At 36.1% G+C, this 17,894-nt stretch overlaps 2 protein-coding genes across 2 annotated transcripts; both read right to left on the bottom strand.

The window, feature by feature from the left end:
• Positions 1 to 1,913: 1,913 nt before the first annotated feature.
• LOC131298692 (protein FAR1-RELATED SEQUENCE 5-like) lies at positions 1,914 to 3,388 on the bottom strand. The gene is made up of 4 exons (XM_058324169.1): positions 3,169 to 3,388; positions 2,555 to 3,084; positions 2,115 to 2,439; positions 1,914 to 1,954 (listed from the first exon to the last, which is right to left on the bottom strand). Exons 1-4 carry the CDS (start codon positions 3,386 to 3,388, stop codon positions 1,914 to 1,916), a joined length of 1,116 nt encoding a protein of 371 aa, XP_058180152.1.
• A 1,086-nt stretch (positions 3,389 to 4,474) lies between these two features.
• Positions 4,475 to 5,637, bottom strand: LOC131298691 (protein FAR1-RELATED SEQUENCE 5-like). Its single transcript, XM_058324168.1, has 2 exons — positions 5,330 to 5,637; positions 4,475 to 5,187 (listed from the first exon to the last, which is right to left on the bottom strand). Exons 1-2 carry the CDS (start codon positions 5,517 to 5,519, stop codon positions 4,475 to 4,477), a joined length of 903 nt encoding a protein of 300 aa, XP_058180151.1. The 5' UTR covers positions 5,520 to 5,637.
• Positions 5,638 to 17,894: the final 12,257 nt, after the last annotated feature.

Below are 17,894 nucleotides of genomic sequence, written 5' to 3'. Positions count from 1 at the left end.
CGGTTAATCACATCTTCCGATAAATGTAGTCTTTTAAAGCTAAATTCTCCGGGCGTGAGCACGCGGTCGTGGCTCTCGCCTGAGTTATATTGAGAACCAGTAACATCCTTTGTCAAGGGTTAGACGATCCCTAGACTTGCCTCCTTTAAGTTAATTAGGCATTTTCCTAGTCTTTTGCCTTGGCAATTTTCATCGTTTCAAAGCAAAACCAAGTTGGCCGTCTTAAACGCCACAATCCACCTTATAAAACCTACAATCCGATTGAGCTACATTCGAATTCTCTGTGGGTACGATCCCGGACTTCCGGATATTATGTTACCGACGACCTAGCCCTACGCTTGGGGTTTTCAACCTTATATTTGAAGGCGAGGTTTGAAGGCGAAGCAATGAGGAAGTGTATATGGATATTCCACCAGGTTTTTCTTCCGCTGCAAGTGAGGGAAAGGTGTGCAAATTGAAGAAGGCATTGTATGGTTTGAAGCAGTCATCTAGAACTTGGTTTGGCAGATTCTCAAAGGCCATGCTGAGTTTCGGCTACAAACAGAGCCATGCTGACCATACTCTATTCATTAAGAGGAGTGATGGTAAGATTGTTGTCTTTATTGTTTATGTTGATGATATAATAATGACAGGTGACGATATGAATGAAATTCATAATTTGAAGTCTCGACTTGCCCAAGAATTCGAGATTAAGGACTTGGGAGCGATGAGATACTTCCTTGGAATAGAAGTGGCAAGATCTGATAGAGGTATTTTTATCTCTCAACGAAAATATATTCTTGATCTTTTGGAAGAAACAGGCTTGTTGGGTTGTAAACCTACAGATTCTCCTATTGAGCTAAATCATCACTTGAGTGGAGATATGGGTGAACATACTGATAAGGAGAGGTATCAGCGACTTATTAGGCGACTGATATATTTAGCTCACACCCGGCCGGACATTACCTATGCAGTGGGTGTAGTTAGCCAGTTTATGCACGATCCTCGTATTTCACACTTGGATGCAGTTTGTCGTATTTTAAGGTATCTCAAATCAGCTCCAGGAAGAGGAATTCTGTTCTCTAATCATGGTCATTTTGCGGTTCGAGGCTTTTACTGATGCTGACTGGGCTGGTTCTGTGGATGATAGACGCTCTACCTCTGGCTATAGTACCTTTATTGGAGGGAATTTGGTTACTTGGCGAAGTAAAAAGCAATCAGTGGTTGCTAGATCTAGCGCAGAGGCAGAGTATAGAGCCATGGCTTATGGTGTTTGCGAGCTCTTGTGGCTCTAAACCTTGTTGCGTGATTTGGGTTTCATTGATAGTGGTCCCATGAAACTCTACTGTGATAATAAGGCTGCTATAAACATTGCTCATAATCCTGTTCAACATGATAGAACAAAGCATATTGAGATTGACAGACACTTCATCAAGGAGAAACTGAGTGAGGGTTCGATATGTATGCCTTTTGTGAGATCTGGAGATCAGTTGGATGATATATTCACAAAGGGACTTGACAGCAAGAGTTTCCACCCTATTGCATTCAAGTTGGGCTTGATTGATATCTTCGCACCAACTTGAAGGGGAGTGTTAGATTATTGAATTAGTTTGTTGTACGGAGTTTCATTATTTATCCTTAGTATGTAAATAGTTAATTAGTTAGGACCTCATTGTAATTGTTGTATCTTGCGTTGTATATATACCCAGTTTAATGAAAGTTACCCTAATTTTAGGTTTTCCACAAATCGATATTGTCGTCTCTCAACTTTACAAGTGTGCATCTAAACTTCATAAACACCTAGCAACATTGGGTACTTGCAATGCATTCATGCCAACATTAGCTGCCATATTTGGTTGCTCTATATGTGGGCCTTGGGTTGAAGTAGTATCATGTGCATTTTCATCTTCCTCGACCTCCTGTAATGGTTTAGATCAAGTCATTGCTTTGGTTGTGGAGTTCTCCCCTTTGCTACCTGAAAAGTTAAAAAATAATCGTCAAAGGCAAAAGCAAATAAAAAGAAAATACTTGTCAGGTTGCAATTATATATATCAATGTATACTTGCCCTTTCTTTTACATGGAGTCTTCTTCTTTGGCAGTTTATCTTCTAATGAACCTCTCTTTCTTTTGTTACCTTGACCTCGACGTTGTCTCTTTGTTGGATCTCGCAATGGTGCCTCGTCATCCACATTTAAGGTTGAACTATCTTGTGCGTTGGATTCAATGTTATGATTCTCACACCTAGAACTTATCCATGATTCAACTTTTGCTTCAAGCTTTAGTAATCCAACCTCAGTTAAAGAAGACACTTTTGGAAACTTCGAACCCTTACTTACAATCCTTTGTACAATTTGTGACAATCCACTATAACAAATCGTGAGTGAAGGATCAATGTCGTTCGGAATTATATCTCCATGAAGGTCAAAAACATTTTCATCTACAATTTTCCTAGTCCATCTCTTCAAATAATACCGGGGAGGCAAACTCTCATATTGTAAGTGACGAATTAAATAACTTCAATACATGTGAGCAAAGAATGCCATGGAATTCAAATTTTCGACAAGTGCATGATACCGAATGTTTCAAGGGATTATATACAAGTTTGCGAATTTTTTTCCAACCCTCCAACTCCTTAACAATATATGTACTAATTGTGCCATCATCGTTTTCCAAATTTAAAGACAAATCCAAAGCTTGTTGGAATTCTTTTTGGAATAAGTAGAACATCTTTTTCGTGTATTTTTCAGCTGCTTCACACTCGACAGACCACTTAGAAACTAAGATCGGCGACATTTGCTGCGTCCTATTTTCAACTTCTCTTTCTTTTTCACACCTACAAGCTATGGCCTTAGCATATTGATCGACGAACTCCCGAAGAACAAGGGTACTCCCAAAATACTTTTTCAAAAACTTATTAATGCTCTCACTCCTTTGTGTTGAAGTCATTCCAGCACAAAAATAAGCATGACTATAAACTTGAGCCCACTTTTCTCGAAACTCATACAACTTTTGCAACCACACGTTATCGATGAGCTTAACATCTACAAGTAACTTTTTCCAACTCTCTTCAAATTCTTCAATTGTCTCTCCATCATATATGCAAGCTTTGAATCATGATGTAAATGATTTAAATTCAACAAAGACTTGGGATAAGTATTTGGCAGCATTTTGATAGATATGCCATATACACAATCCATGATGAGAATCAGGAAACATAGCACGAATGGCATTTGCAATTGCTCTAGATTGATCCGTAAATATAGATACCAGCTTCTTTCCTCCCATGGCCTCCAAGAAAGTGGTAAATAACCATGTTACCGCATCTGTTGTTTCGCCATCTAATAGACCACATCCAAAGAGTGTGGTTTGTCCATGGTTATTGATGCCAACAATTGGTGCATATAACATATGTAGGGGGATGAAAACAATTGGTACTTCGAATCAACTGGATCGCAACGGCTTATTCGTGCCTCTTCACCGGAACCCTAGCTCGACGTCTGAACCCTAATCTGCAAAATAGACAGGGGGTGAGTGCACCTTTGCCTCTCGTGGCAAAGGCCCTCCGATGCTTTTGTTAGTATCACGTACTAGAAAACTCAGCCCTAATTATCAGTAGGAAAGCAATAATAATGCAATATTGCGTACCTTTTACCTCTAGGTTTACCTCATATTTATAGATTTATGGATGCTTGCTGTCCAAGCATCCTTGTTGCCATAGGATTCCTAACTCGTATAGGAAACCCAGGATATCAAGGAGTCTCGTTTCCTTTATCAGTTTATGGAAAAGAGTCCTTTTAGGATTCTTTTCCTTTAAGAGCCGAACATCCCATACTCGTTGGGTATCTTTCTCAGATCCTATATTCTTGGGATCTTTTATCCCTATATGGGACATGACTATTCTGGAATCTTCCAGAGTATTCCCTTTGCTCCCATTCTCAGTTGGAGCTCAATCTTCGTTCGGCCGTCTCATAGCCGAGCAGACGGCTTGAACCAATTACCTCACATGTAACTGGTCCTTGAGCCCGTACAACCTTCCTGGACCATTGACTTCTCATGTCACTGGTCCATATTGCCGAACACTTGTTTAGCATGACTGTCCTGTCTATATTCAAACTATGGTCCCACGCACCATTTATTCGGATAGCGATTGTATTGCTTTCAGCCCGTGATCACTCGTATCACGTGCTAGGTTCTTTATATCATCTGTTCGGCTGTATCATAACCGAACAGTCTTTTTATAGCCATGACTTCTCATATCATTGGTCCATATCGCTGTTCACCGAACTGCTCGGCGATAAGTCCAGTCGTATTTACCACGTGTTTCCAAACATCACGTGTTTGGTAACTAAATGTATCTGCTCGGGAATACCTCCCTACAACATATCGTAATTGTTTGTCCTAAATGTTGTGTCAAAACATATTGCATCACCAAATAAACCATAATCCCTTCTTGACTTAGCATCACAAAAGAAAACACCACGTACTTCATTCTCATCAGTAGTGCAAAAAAGAGTAGAAGAAATGCTTATTCTCCCGAGTTTTTTGCTTGAAGTACTCTAGAAGACATTGTGAATCGCCCTTTTTGAGAAACCCAGCCCGTTTATTTTGTATCAAATTATAACAATCAGAGGGTATGAAGTTAAGATATTGAGGACCTTTAGCTTCTGTACTCATGTAAGAGTAAATATTTGATTGCTTGAACCCTGACGAGTGCATTTTGTCAATAAGTCCAACTTGGGAAAACTCGATTCTCCTTTGAGATCTCAAATAATGGGCAAACTGAGGTGGTACAAGACCATGGGTATAATTAGACATGAACTGGATTTCATGATACTTCTCCCCAATCAGTTTAAACTCAAGCAATGCCTTGCAATCAAATCGTCGATTTTCTCTTCTTTTCCTAGGAGTGTTGATTTTTTTGTATCTCCCTTCACATGAACAAACAAGTTCTTGTCGCAAAATTTTATTTTGATCAGCCTTACTTTTGTTTGTCCTCTGCTTCCTAACACTAAAAACGATTTTTCTCGCATATCCATTGTAAAAATTGTAAGCCTCATCAGCAGTATCAAAAATCATTCCACACTGTGGTACAATAACCTCAACCTCATCTATTGACCCATTATCCCCTTCATCAATTTCATGAGCTTTCTTATCATTGCTTGAACTCAGATTCATAAAATCTTCAAATTCAAATTCTTTCATCAAGTCTACATATCAAAAGGTATAATGACCATTATTCTACAACCCAAACTTGTAAATGTATATTTTAATGGTTTAGCTTAAAACCTAGCTACGACAAATACAAGCAGAGAAAGAACAAAATTTATGTGAAGAGAATTTGAGGCATACCTGGAAGATGAAGGTAACTCTGTTCGACGGGTTCAATTTCAACAGCAACATTAATTTCTTCTTCTTCTGTCATCATCGTTCTTGTCTTCAAGAGAGAAGAGATTAGGGCTTCACCATCCAAAGCTTGAACCGAGCTCTGTTCGAAGGAGTTAACGTCATCTGCGACCCCAATTTGTTCTTCTTCCGACATCGGTGTTCTTCTCTATTGAGATTAGGGCTTTTTTCGTCTGCTCCTAAAAAAAGAGAAAATAAGCGTGTTCAGGAAGGAGGGGAGAAGTGGAAAAGGCAAAACTTGTTCAGGATTTTTTTTAAAATTAAGAACAAAAGCTAACTTGGGTTAGGTTGGGTTAATAAGAGTTAATAGTGGTCCCCCCCCCCCCCCCCCCTCTCTTAGCCAATGAGAGAAAGGGTTTGTTCACCCTCTCTAAAAGAGGGTGAACAAAATTGCTCTCATTTTAAATCCGCATAGCTGTGCTCCCAGATCACCAGATGCGTATAGAGCTGGACTTGAAATTTGCAAACTACTCCACCGCACCAAACTACCGCAGAAGGCCACCGCAAATCATGTGGGGCCTACTCCATGCCCCGCAAAAATATTGAAAAATACCCATGCATTTTTAAATATTTATTTATGTGATCATGTAAAAAATCAGCTCTAGTTTTGCAATTTCGTTCTTACGAAATGAATTTAGAAAATATATCTATCGATATTCGTTGAAACTGATTTTTTGCATGATCTCATAAATAAAATATTTTAAAATTTGTGAGTATTTTTCTGCATTTTTGTGAAGCCCATAGTAGGCCCCACATGACGGGGGTGGCCTTTTGCGATGATTTTTGTAACGACTCGCCCCAGCTAACTTGCTAACCATTCGCCTAATTACGTGGCTTAAAAAGTTAACCTCAAGTTATACAGTAGTTACTCTTGTTTCATTATATATACCAACTCAACTCTCCCTGGTTGGGCGATGTGGGACTGTCACAATCTCCCCCACTTGGACCGCAATGTCCCCGTTGCGCCCCAAGGTCCATCACAACCCACCAAGCGCTGTGAGACAAATACTCACTCAAGTATGACAAGCACCTCGGGCTCCTCACTTGTCGGGCCTACCCAAGCACGTCTCCTCGTGGGACCCGCCACACACTTCCGATTGGTGCAAGCTCTGATACCACCTGTAACGACTCGCCCCAGATAACCTGCTAACCATTCACCCAACCACGTGGCTCAAAAGATTGATCTCAAGTTAACAGGAGCTAGTCGGCCTTTACTTATATTCCATATCTTTTTTCCCGACGTGGGATTACTAGGTAGATTCTCACAATCTCCCCACCTTGGCTGCAACGTCCCCATTGCACAACATGGTCCATCACTTCCACCCACCAACTCACCAAGTAATGTGTGACAAGTCCCGCCTAAGCACGTCAAGCTTGTCTCATGTGGGACCCGTCCAAGCACGACAAGCACCTAAATCTCCTCACTTGTCGGGCCACCCAAGCACGTCTTCTCGCGGGATCAGCCTCACACTTTCGGTTGGTGTCGACTCTGATACCACCTGTAACGATCCGCCCCAGCTGACCTGCTAACTATTAGCCTAATCACGTGGCTCAAAAAGTTAACTTCAAATTATACAATAATTGCTCGTGTTTCGTTATATATACCAACTCAATTCTCCCTAGTTGGACGATGTGGGACTCTCACAGTTTGGTGAGGTGGCCTCCAATTTTCTGTAAAATCCGATGAGCTATCCTGCCAGATCAACCATTGTGCATGGAGTTGTGCTTCAAATCTGTTGAGTTGTACTTCTAGTCACCAGATCACCATATGGGTATGGAGATTCGAATCTGTCGAGCTGTGTTGCGTAGATTTAACTAGTGCTTCACGTAAATCTTTTTATTTTTTTGATAGAAAAAGATTTCCTTGCAACTGTAACTAATTTAGTTTCTTTTGTCGAATAATGACTTGTTTTTCTTTTGATTGGTTTTTTTTATATAGTTCATTTCTTTGAATTTTATGGATTGCAATATTTTTTTTAAAACATGAGAGGGGTCACAAAAATAAATTTTATTTATAAGAAAATACGTACTCTAACTAATATGGTCTTTCAGTAATTTTTTAAGAATATTCATAGCTTTTACTTCTTAAGTTGCTTATTAAGACAAATCGTATAAAACAAATAAAATTTCAAAAATATATTTCTTACTTAAAAATGTAATACAATCAGAAACATGCTTATTGTAATTTTCTCATCAAAGTTTTCACGTAAGTCACACTTGGTGAGTTATTTTATTCGGTCAATGGATCATGTTTGGTAATTTTGAGACTAACAAAAGTTTCGAGATATTTAAAAATTAAAGAAATATATCAACTATCTAGATTGTATTTTTTGCTTTTATTTGATGAAATTTAACTTTACTTGATGGTAGATCTTAACGAGAAACATCAAAAAGTATCAATAAAACAATTTATAATGTTGGGATTTTAATCTTTTGTGGATGTGTTAACTTTTTAAGAAAAAATTGCTTAGATTTTCTTCCACTCTCCTTGAGAGAAATCAGAGGAATTAAAATTTTGACTAATGCAGGATCATTGTTAAGACCCATGACGTGTTTTGATAATTAATACCCGTCAAAGATATGCTAAGAACATTTGTTAATGCTAAAAATGTCTTTGACGGATATTAATTATTAAAACACATCATTGGCCGTCATTTTCCCTTCCAATATCTACTGTAAATCTTGCCCGTCAACATACGCATGATCCCAAACGTAGCCATAAAAACGTTGAACCTCTTAATCAAACGAGTAATTCGGTTGATTTGCCTTAATTAGTCCTTTTGAATTGATTTTTTTTTATCTTCATTCAATTTTTCGGGTTTACTAATTCTGCATTAATTTTTTGTGAATTATCGATATGTTTCGAAGAAAGAAATCTCAAATATACGAAATTATGATCAAAACCTTTATAAGGTTTATTAAAGACAAAAAATAATCCAAAATCTGAAAAAGATTTAGTTGGTTCATATTTTTATTATTTTGTATGATTCCATATCAATGCAAATTAATAATTTGTAAAAACTTGACATAAAATAAGTAAATGCAAAAAATTAAAATACATCAAAAAATAATCGAAAAGGTAATACTAAGCCATGACAAGCTGATTTAAATAAGGGAGTTTCTAAATACAACTTTAAATTTACTGCATATAACCTTTGCTAAATAAAACCTACAAATCTTATAAGAATTTGCTACATACAACCCCAAAAATACCCATAATCTTTTCAAATTACCCTTCCCTACCCCAATTCTAATTTCTCCCAAAAAAATTTTGGACTCCTCCCCTTCTCTCCTCTCCCTCTTGTTAACACCATGAGTTATACCCTTGATTCAACGGTCAACACCATGATTAGAATCATGATAATTGTATTTATTCTACATTGTCATGTAAAATTTTCTCAATTTTTTTCATTGATGAAAATAATCACACGTGAGTGTTGCAATTGTCGACCGAAAAACAAAACAATGTCGTATACAATATAGAAATGGTAGTATAAAAGCTACGCGATATGCTGAACATATTTTTGATAAGTGATTGGCATTGACAAGCGATATACTCCATAAGAAGCCAAATAGACAAAGCAAATTCTAGTTACGGAAACAAATGGTGATCAAGGCGCAGTACTCTAAATTCAGACCTTAGATCTGATCCTACTATTCTGGAGTGGGAACTGCGTACATAACATACAGAATAAAAGAAAGAAATTAAGGTGTAGGAATACTTAAAAAAAATTTGATTAACTTATGATTAATTGTACTCAATCACTGAGCAATTAAAGTTAACTAGAATATTTAACAGCTTAATTTGTATTTTGATTTGTTGGAAAGGATTTTGTTTAAGTTTACTTTCAGCCACACTTTTTTACATATGCATGACATGCCTACTATTTTATTTTTGTACCGTATCTTCGATTGTTACGCATGTATAATTAATTAACTAGTGCACACTGTCAATTCATGAGTTGAAAACGATATACGTACGGAAAGCCATTTTAATAACCCAGCTATTTTTCAATTTGCCATACGTTTCTTCCCACTTTTATCCCTCGCGAATAATTAAGAGTAAAATCAGCAATTTTGTCCTTATACTTTCTTGTTTGATCGATTCTCAAGTTTCATATAATTCTTCAATATTCGCTTATTCTCCTACGAGGCTACGACGACTTTAAAAAGAAAAAAAAAGAAACAACTCATTTTTTCGTGATTTAGGGTCGTCGTTTATTTTTCTAGAGCTCAGTATGTGGTGTCATTGTCACTAAAAATTTATTCCTATAATCAACAAATGAGCGCGACGATTTTAAAAATTAATTGTTAAGATTGTCACAGGCCATTTAGAATACAATTTTTCGGATGGCGTTTTCCATGTCAACTTCTAGTTCTTAACTTATGATCATATCCCACATGGCGATCGAATTAAAAATCTACACTGATTTTCTTATATTGATTCCTTTTTTGTTTGGTTTCCAATCCACAGCCGGTAATTAGGGATGGATTTGGCATCCAATTGGTACTGAACAGACGAATTCAATTACCACTGAATTTTAAGGAGAATCTTATTTATTTTTTTTCAACATGGTATGAAACTTTCATTGATAACAATTAAATATCGTAGTAGTACATAAAAGAAGACAATTATATATCGTTCCACAGAGGATCTAATAATTAACCAATCAGGAGGTCTAGCTTCCCAAGTACAAATACCAGAACCTTGCAAACCCGAAGTTGCCAAACCATGTGCAACTACATTCGCCGATCTATAAATTAAAATAAAATATCATGAATCCTAACCGATCAACTTCACGGAGAATATCTTCGATGACAACTTCCACTTCCGTAGGGCAAGATCATACACCGATGGTAATTGTCAATCCAATAGTTGTTTGGAATTCATCTGTATGGTTACTACTTACTTCCCAAAACGAAATAACACAAGCAACATAGCCTTCATGTGGTGCTTTTAAACAACCTCTCTCTGAGTTATACATTATCGAGTTATTAATAATACTTTTTTTTGTTGATTAAAAAAAAAAAACGCAATGTTCATTTGGTTAGCTGCTTTTTTCATTGCATCGTCGTGGTCGTTACTGAATTTCATCCAACTTTCTAATGTATTCTACTTTTTGTTAGTGTCTTCATGTCAAAAAGTGCCTCTATAACACATTTCTCGACAAAACAAAAACCGTATAGATATTGAATATATGAAAAATGGCAATTCCGAAATGGCAAATGATTTTGGCACTCCAATTTTTTATAATGTCACTCCAAAATTTATTTTTTTAGTGTAAAAATTATACATAGTAAGCACACTAAACGAAAAATTTTAGAGTGTCATCATCAAAAATTGGAGTGTTAAAATCATTTTCCTTCCAAAATCTAGACTACATACACACGCATAACTTCATTGAGAAGATCGGAAAAACTGCTAGAGCTTGTTCATTTTGGTAAGTTTTACTTTTGTTATTTTTTGGTCCAAACGCGTTTTTTCTTACGTGGTTTCCTGTAAATTTTCCTTCCGATTAGAATTTCCAGTGAGATTAATTACAAAAGTGTCGAAGATTTCAAAAGTCAAGCAATCACAAAAAATAATCCAATTAAGCTTACTAAACTTTGATTCTAAGTCTTCGCCTTAGTTTCCGGGCTTCTAAATTAACCTACCATGTCATGCCACGTGCACATGTCAATTTTCTTTGCCATATGTTGGAATGAGAGGAACAAAGACCCTTAATGCCGAGTGAATATTCAGTGTTGTTAGAGCACAACGCCACACGGTGCTCCATGGACCAGGAGCCTTTTTCCACTACAGATTAGTGTAGGAATCACTCGCTTGGCATTGGAATCTACAACAATAATGTGCGGTTGAAAAGAGCCCTAGATCACCATGTAGCGGTATCCAAGAGCCGGTAATAATTTTTCCTCAAAGCCAGCTCAGCTTAATTGTGGTTAGAAGTCAACCCTTGAGTTAATTACTGCTAATTACAAAATCAAACCAGGTTTGGTTTAGTTGTTCTACTTATGAAAATGAATGAGTAGATGCCAAGTGGAAAAGTCGGTTACGTGGCGGATATGGACGTTGACTATTTTGCCATATTTTGAGAGGTTACCGAAATTATTGAAATTCTTTCATTTATGATATGGGCGACACGCGTCCAGGGATGTTTGTTTTTTCTTTTCCTGAAAAGCAAAGGTTACTACTTTATATGCCAAAAATCAATCTTAGAGAAATTTGCCAAAAAAAACAAACGTAGATTGAAAAGGAATGAAAATGATCATTTTTCTATGTTCGAGAGAAAAGATTTGAAACTAATTCAACCTCTCCCATTGATTCAAGTTAGATCAAAGATTTTTTTATGGTTGACGATGAGATTTGGAGTTGGAAATAGGAAATTGTTTTGTACAATGCTTTTTTTATTTTATTTTATTTTATCATGGACCCTCTTCTTTCTTTTTTTCTTTTTTGCTATTATTAACATGAGTTTACAACCACGTCCCTTCATGCATGTACAAAAAATAAAATAAATAAATAAAAAGGAAGAAGGAAGGAAGTGAAATATTGCTAAATAGATGTCCGCCCTACATAAGTAGAATCATTATGTTTGTAACCGCCTTAATTTTCTATAAATATATGTAGTAGTTTTCACGTAATAAATACTAAGATTGTTAAGGGGTTAAGAGTTCAGTTGTTGTATTTGTTATTGCTAAGTAATTGAGTTAGAAACCTTTTCTGCGGAGGAACAGAATAATAATTTATTCATGTGAAACATCTAGGAATCGGCATATTTAATTAAAAATATCGGCAATTAAATTCTTGTGGAGTCCAAAGAAATGAAAAGAATAAAAACATTAGATTTCTAGTGGGATGGACATAAACTCGTACGGTGCCGAGGATAGGATAATCGTTTAGGTTTTATCGTGAAAGAAAGAAGCCGTCCCGCTGTAATACGCGTCTAGACTTGCAATTCAAAAGACTAGACTATACTGTGAGAGTGCCAGAAAAGAAACAAGCAGTAGTGGGTCAGTCACATTCAACAAAAAGAAAGCTTTCTCTATGTTGGATAACCGATTCATTTTCACTTGCAAAAGCATTTTACGATCAAGAAAGAAGCCCCCCTCTCTTTGTACAGATTGTGTATAAATCTACTATAATCATTAGATTTCCACATTTTGCGAATTATCAGACACCTAAGTTCTTAATTTATCAAAATTAATATCTACTCTTTAATATCACAAAACGTCTTTTTTCTTAAGACTTTTATAAAAACTTATTTTGGACCACAAGAAATTCATTCTGAATGAAGACATAAGAAACTTAGGGCTTCTGCACTAAATCAATAGAAAAACTCGTTGAATAGAAATAAGGAATGTCAATTTTTGATAATTTTGTCATCATCTAATTGTTCTCGTGAATGGGTCCATTCACTGACGGAAAATCGTCCAATGCAATAAAAGAGTCGAATTGGAAGTGTTGAAGGAAGGGAGTATAACGACAGTGTGGTAAAATTCAGTGGCAGCTCCATAAATTTGAAGTAGGGTGTTCAGGATTTATCTTAATTCTACTAGTTGATCTATTAACCAATGATATATGTACAAAATCTCATATAGTTGTATAAATAGTGCGGTCAAAAAACATAACCTCTATTCTAAAAAAAATTAACTACCAAGCGAAATGAGAACTTAAAAATATGTACTATTTTTTTAACAAATTTTTTTTTTTGAAAGTTTTGTTGAGTAGTAGACAATGTTTCGAGAATGAAGAGGGTAAAATTTTACAGTTGTAATAGATGAGTTCTCATATTTTGTTCCAACGTTTAACCGGTGTATTAATCTACTAAAAATCTTTTGAACAAAATTGTAGCGAGTATGTTGGGGCTGATCTTCTCGAAAATATGTCATTCTTTAGGATGACGTGATAAAATTTTCTATTGCAGTCTTAAATTCGAAGAATATTATTCAAGTTAACGGGGTGTGCAATGCAGTTGAGTTTTTTTTAAAGCTTTGTCCGTAATTGTATAAGCTAACTAGACAAAAATAATAATAATAAAGTAGTTGTAACGCCCCGAATTTTGGGTACGTTAAATAGACATTTTCATTTCAAAATAAATGGAGTCTGACTCGTTATTACAACAAAACTCTCACAAGAGTTCAATATTTACAAAAACGAAGGGGGTTCTAGGGTTCCTAACTACAGCTCCACTTGCTTCTCCATCCTAGCCAGCTCCTCAGCTCCAAAAGCCTCTGAGGTGTACTGTTCATCTTAGTCATCTACAAGGTCTGACACATTATACCAGCGTCGCCACCGATATAATATGTCAGGGTCACCAAAGGTAACACCATGAGCTACGAAAGCTCAGCAGAACAAATTTAATACCCGCTAACCCATAACTTACAAACAATAAATCATATACAACAGACAATAACAATAACACATCCACATTCGCTATTCAACCTATCGTTGGTGTCCGTGATTTTCTGAGTTTCTCCTGCGCGACATCTCGTAAACCACGTCTCGATTTCCTCATGTCATATTCATCATTTCAAAAACCATTTTTAACACACCTAACCTCGGTTCCGCCGTTCCGGGTTTTCAAGTATCCTCACAATGGTTCTGCTGCACCGGGTTCCCATTGGCACACATTGCATTGGCTCCTCTCCGCGGATAACCAAGCCATACCTCACCATGGTTCCGCCGTTCCGGTCTCCCATGGGAACGCACACAACCTCACAATGGTTCCGCTATCTCGGATTCCCATTGGAACACACACAAATCACACACCACACAATGGGCTACCACATCCGGCCACATTGCGGTTTTCAAAACATTTCACCTTTTCAAAACACGCCTTTTCGTTAACCACACCCTAGGTGTCAAGTTTCTACTTTCTCGATTTCCATGTCACGTTATCATGCATAGACTCCGCGGTAGGACTTTTTACAAGCACGAATCATTCATGGAAAGCTTGAAACTAAACTAGTAAGATCATTCAACTCAATATTACTAATTATGCTCGAAATCATTCAAAGATCAAAATATGAATACTTCAAGTCAAGCGTAAAAATCATATCTTTCGAGATTCGTTCTATCTTACTTTTTGAGAAATTCTAAACAACATATGTTTATTCGGAGTTAACAGTCGAGTATTCCAACATGCTTACACTTCCATTAGCAAAAAAGTAGTTTGTTAATTATCATGTATTTCAAGCAATATAAACGAAAGATAACCGTATCTACTTTAAAGAAACAACTTAAGGATATTCATACTTTGAACTAAAGACATTCTATTTTTTCAAGATACAGTTCTATACTATACGTAGAGTTAGTGAACAAGGGGTCCTACTTATACTTAGAGATAGGAGTAAGAATATCCTACTTATAGTTAGATATAGGGGTAAGAATATCCTACCTTTCTTCTTGGCGGTAGTGACGACTAAGGAGAGAAAAGTACGTCGGGCGGAGTAACTTCCTATGGTTGGCTTCCGATAGCTTCGAAAGAGAAAGGTTTCTTTCGAAACTACTTTGTGACTAAAACTACTAAACTTTATGGATCAAAAAGGTGTTTTAGGATGAGTTTCTTGAAGAACTTGGAAAGAACTTCAAGAACAACAAGAATAAGCAAGAACAAAGCAAAAAATACAAGACTTTCTTAGAGAGAGAAGTTGCTAGGTGAATGTGTGAGTTGAATGGTGTGTGTGGGGTGCTATTTATAGCCAAACTAACTTCTATTACCCAATGAATAAAATTTTCCCTATCAAATATTGTCCAATGGTTAAAAGGGCAAATCATGATTGAAAGTCTTCCATGACTTGTCAAATCCAATCTTTTTAGGCTTAAGGCTATATCTAACTAGGATCTTAGGCTTTTTAGGTAATCTAGGTGATCATAGCCTAGGTCTTACAAGTCTAGGGTAGGTTTGATTAGGCTAAAGTATAGCCTTCCATGTATGGTCAATCATAGTCTAGGTTTGTAGTCAAAATCTAGGGTAATGAAATCTAGGTTTAGGATGATTAAAGGCTAAGGTTCTATGCTAGAAATTGCCTAAAAATGGGTTGGCAAATAGGAAATAGGCTTATGGCTAAAAACTAGGTTTGCATGCATGACATGGCTAGTCTTGCTTCTTTTGGAAGCAAAATGATGACTCCCTTTGTATGACTTGTCTTGTCATGCTTATTGGCAAGTCAAAGGTCTATTAACCAAGAGATAAAAATTTCCCTAACAATTATGGACCAAGGGGTAAAGAAATAAAGTTGATAGGTATGGGCTTGAATGACCATTCATGGGATATAATGATTACCCCTAAAGGTGTAAGAGTTCAATTAGGGTTTGGAGGGGTTCATAAGGCTCAAAGATGGTTTAAAAGGTCCAATTAGGGTTAGGGTAATGTAACTAGGTGAATCGGTGGTCCGGTTCTTCCAACTAATCGGTTAAGAGCTAACTCTAATTGTCACGTAGGACTCTTAGTCAAGAAAAATATTTTTAAGGACTTAAATCTAATTATGACGGATTATTAGAAATTAAAACGGACTCTTAAAAGTAATACCAAGTAATTAAAATAAAATTCAAATATTTAACGAAATTTTTATTTACTGAAAATCAGGGTCGTTACAGTAGTTATTGTAATGAATGCGAAATTAACACATTTAGACCATCGACAATAAAAATGGAGAGAGAAGACAAAGCATAATACTTACCCTATAGATTCTTCGATCATTTTCTCTTTCTTTTTTTAATGTTTTAATTATGATTAGGAGCTTTATTTGAGGTATATAATGTGTTAAGTGTTTAAATTATCTGGATTGATGTGTTGTGATTGAGTGTTCAACTAGTTTTGGGTTTGGGTGTTCAATGATATTTGAGTTGGGTGTTAAAAAAAAAAAGCTAACACATAATTTTTACATGTATTCTATGCAAAAAAAAAAATGTTCGGGTGTTTAGTTGACCATGCAACGGTCTACATAGAGCCGCCTCTACTAGACTACTAAATCATTCAACATAAAGGAGTGCAAATATGAATTAAAAGAACATGAAAATCTCTATCCAAGATCCATTGCAGAAGGAAAGTATTAGAAATAGTGACCAAAAGAGCAAATATACATCCATATATATAGTTGATGGGGTGTGTGCGTAGTTTATGTATTATTGCGATTAGAAAATGCTACTAATTAATAAACAAATTTACATAACGAACCTAAGAGATGAACTTGTTGGAAAAGATGTTTACTTTTTGTGATGAATTCAATAAAATCGAAACTCAAAATCTGAAAATCGATGCAACGTACCAAATTGGTGATTAAGGCGAGTATGACATGCACCTTGTACTTAAGACAGATTCATCATCGCTATAGTTTTTACGGTTTGCATGAATGTTTATCTCTCAATACTGTACTTGATCGAACTCCCCACAAAATAGTACTTTAATCGGTGGTTTTGTTGAACCTCCTTATGTTTCGTACTCTCTCATATGTATGGACTCGAATGGAAAGAAAAGTCAATGCCTCAAAAAGAATAAAAGATGCAATATATATATCGGGGCGATTTAAGGGACATCCAAAAAAATACCTAAAAAAACACCTCAAATCTCAATCTCATAGTTTCCGATCAAATATTTATGATCCGAACCGTTTAATGTGTGCATAATGTGATTTTAAGGGTGCCCCTAAGAAATTAGCAAAATATATGACCGGGAAGTGCTTATTTTGAGCAGTTTTTAATTTAACCGTTCATTAAATCTAAGCTAAAAACTACTCAGATCAAGCATTTTCAAGTTATTTTTTTTGCTAATTTCTCACGAGTATCTTTAAAATTACATTCTGATCACATTGAGCGACTCAGATCATTAAAATTTGATCGGAAACTATGAGGTGTTTTTTAGGAGTGTTCAGAACGTGATTTTAAGGGTACTCGCGAGAAATTGAAAAAAAAAAAAAGAAACCGGAAATAGCTTGGTTTGAGCAGTTTTTTATTGAACTGTTCAATAAAAAACTGTTCGGATGAAACCCTTCCCAGTCAATTTTTTTGCTGATTTCAAACAAGTACCCTTAAAAATTACATTCTGATTACATTGAACAGTTCGGATCATCGAAATTCGATCAGAAAAGAGGAGAAATGGAGAGGTCCGCATTTTAACTAAAATGAGGACCTCCTCATTTGAATCGGATCCAGTGAGGGATCTTTTATTTTGTTAAAATGAGGACCTCTCATTTTCCGATCAAATTACGATGATCCGAATCGTTCAATATATTTAGATTGCGATTTTAAGGGTCTTCGCTAGAAATCAACAAATAAAAAGACCGAAAAGTGCATTATTCAAGCAATTTTTATTGAACGGTTCAATGAAAAACTGCTCAAAAGGAGGGAGAGAGGGAGAGAGAGAGAGAGAGAGCATTTCAAAAGGAGCACTAATAATTTTGTCAGACTAATAAACCCACACCTTCTTGAGATTTAGATTATATCATGAGAATATATAATTAAGGAGCAATGATAGGTACCCCGAAAAATATATCCCGAAATTCCTCCGAA

The sequence above is a fragment of the Rhododendron vialii genome, chromosome 8a (genome assembly GCF_030253575.1).
Source record: "Rhododendron vialii isolate Sample 1 chromosome 8a, ASM3025357v1".
In the NCBI taxonomy this organism is placed as follows: domain Eukaryota; kingdom Viridiplantae; phylum Streptophyta; class Magnoliopsida; order Ericales; family Ericaceae; genus Rhododendron; species Rhododendron vialii.
The sequence above is the reverse complement of the archived record's forward strand: the minus strand, read 5'-3'. Positions and strand labels throughout refer to the sequence as shown.

Excerpts from the sequence above, each read along its gene's own strand:
- LOC131298692 (XM_058324169.1), bottom strand. The coding sequence starts at position 3,388 with ATGTTATATGCACCAATTGTTGGCATCAATAACCATGGACAAACCACA. Across the intron at positions 3,085-3,168 it reads TGATTCTCATCATGGATTGT|CTTGCATATATGATGGAGAG; the intron begins GTATATGGCATA and ends CATGATTCAAAG. Across the intron at positions 2,440-2,554 it reads ATAATCCCTTGAAACATTCG|AGATGGACTAGGAAAATTGT; the intron begins GTATCATGCACT and ends TATTATTTGAAG.
- LOC131298691 (XM_058324168.1), bottom strand. The coding sequence starts at position 5,519 with ATGTCGGAAGAAGAACAAATTGGGGTCGCAGATGACGTTAACTCCTTC. Across the intron at positions 5,188-5,329 it reads GAGTTACCTTCATCTTCCAG|ACTTGATGAAAGAATTTGAA; the intron begins GTATGCCTCAAA and ends TTTGATATGTAG.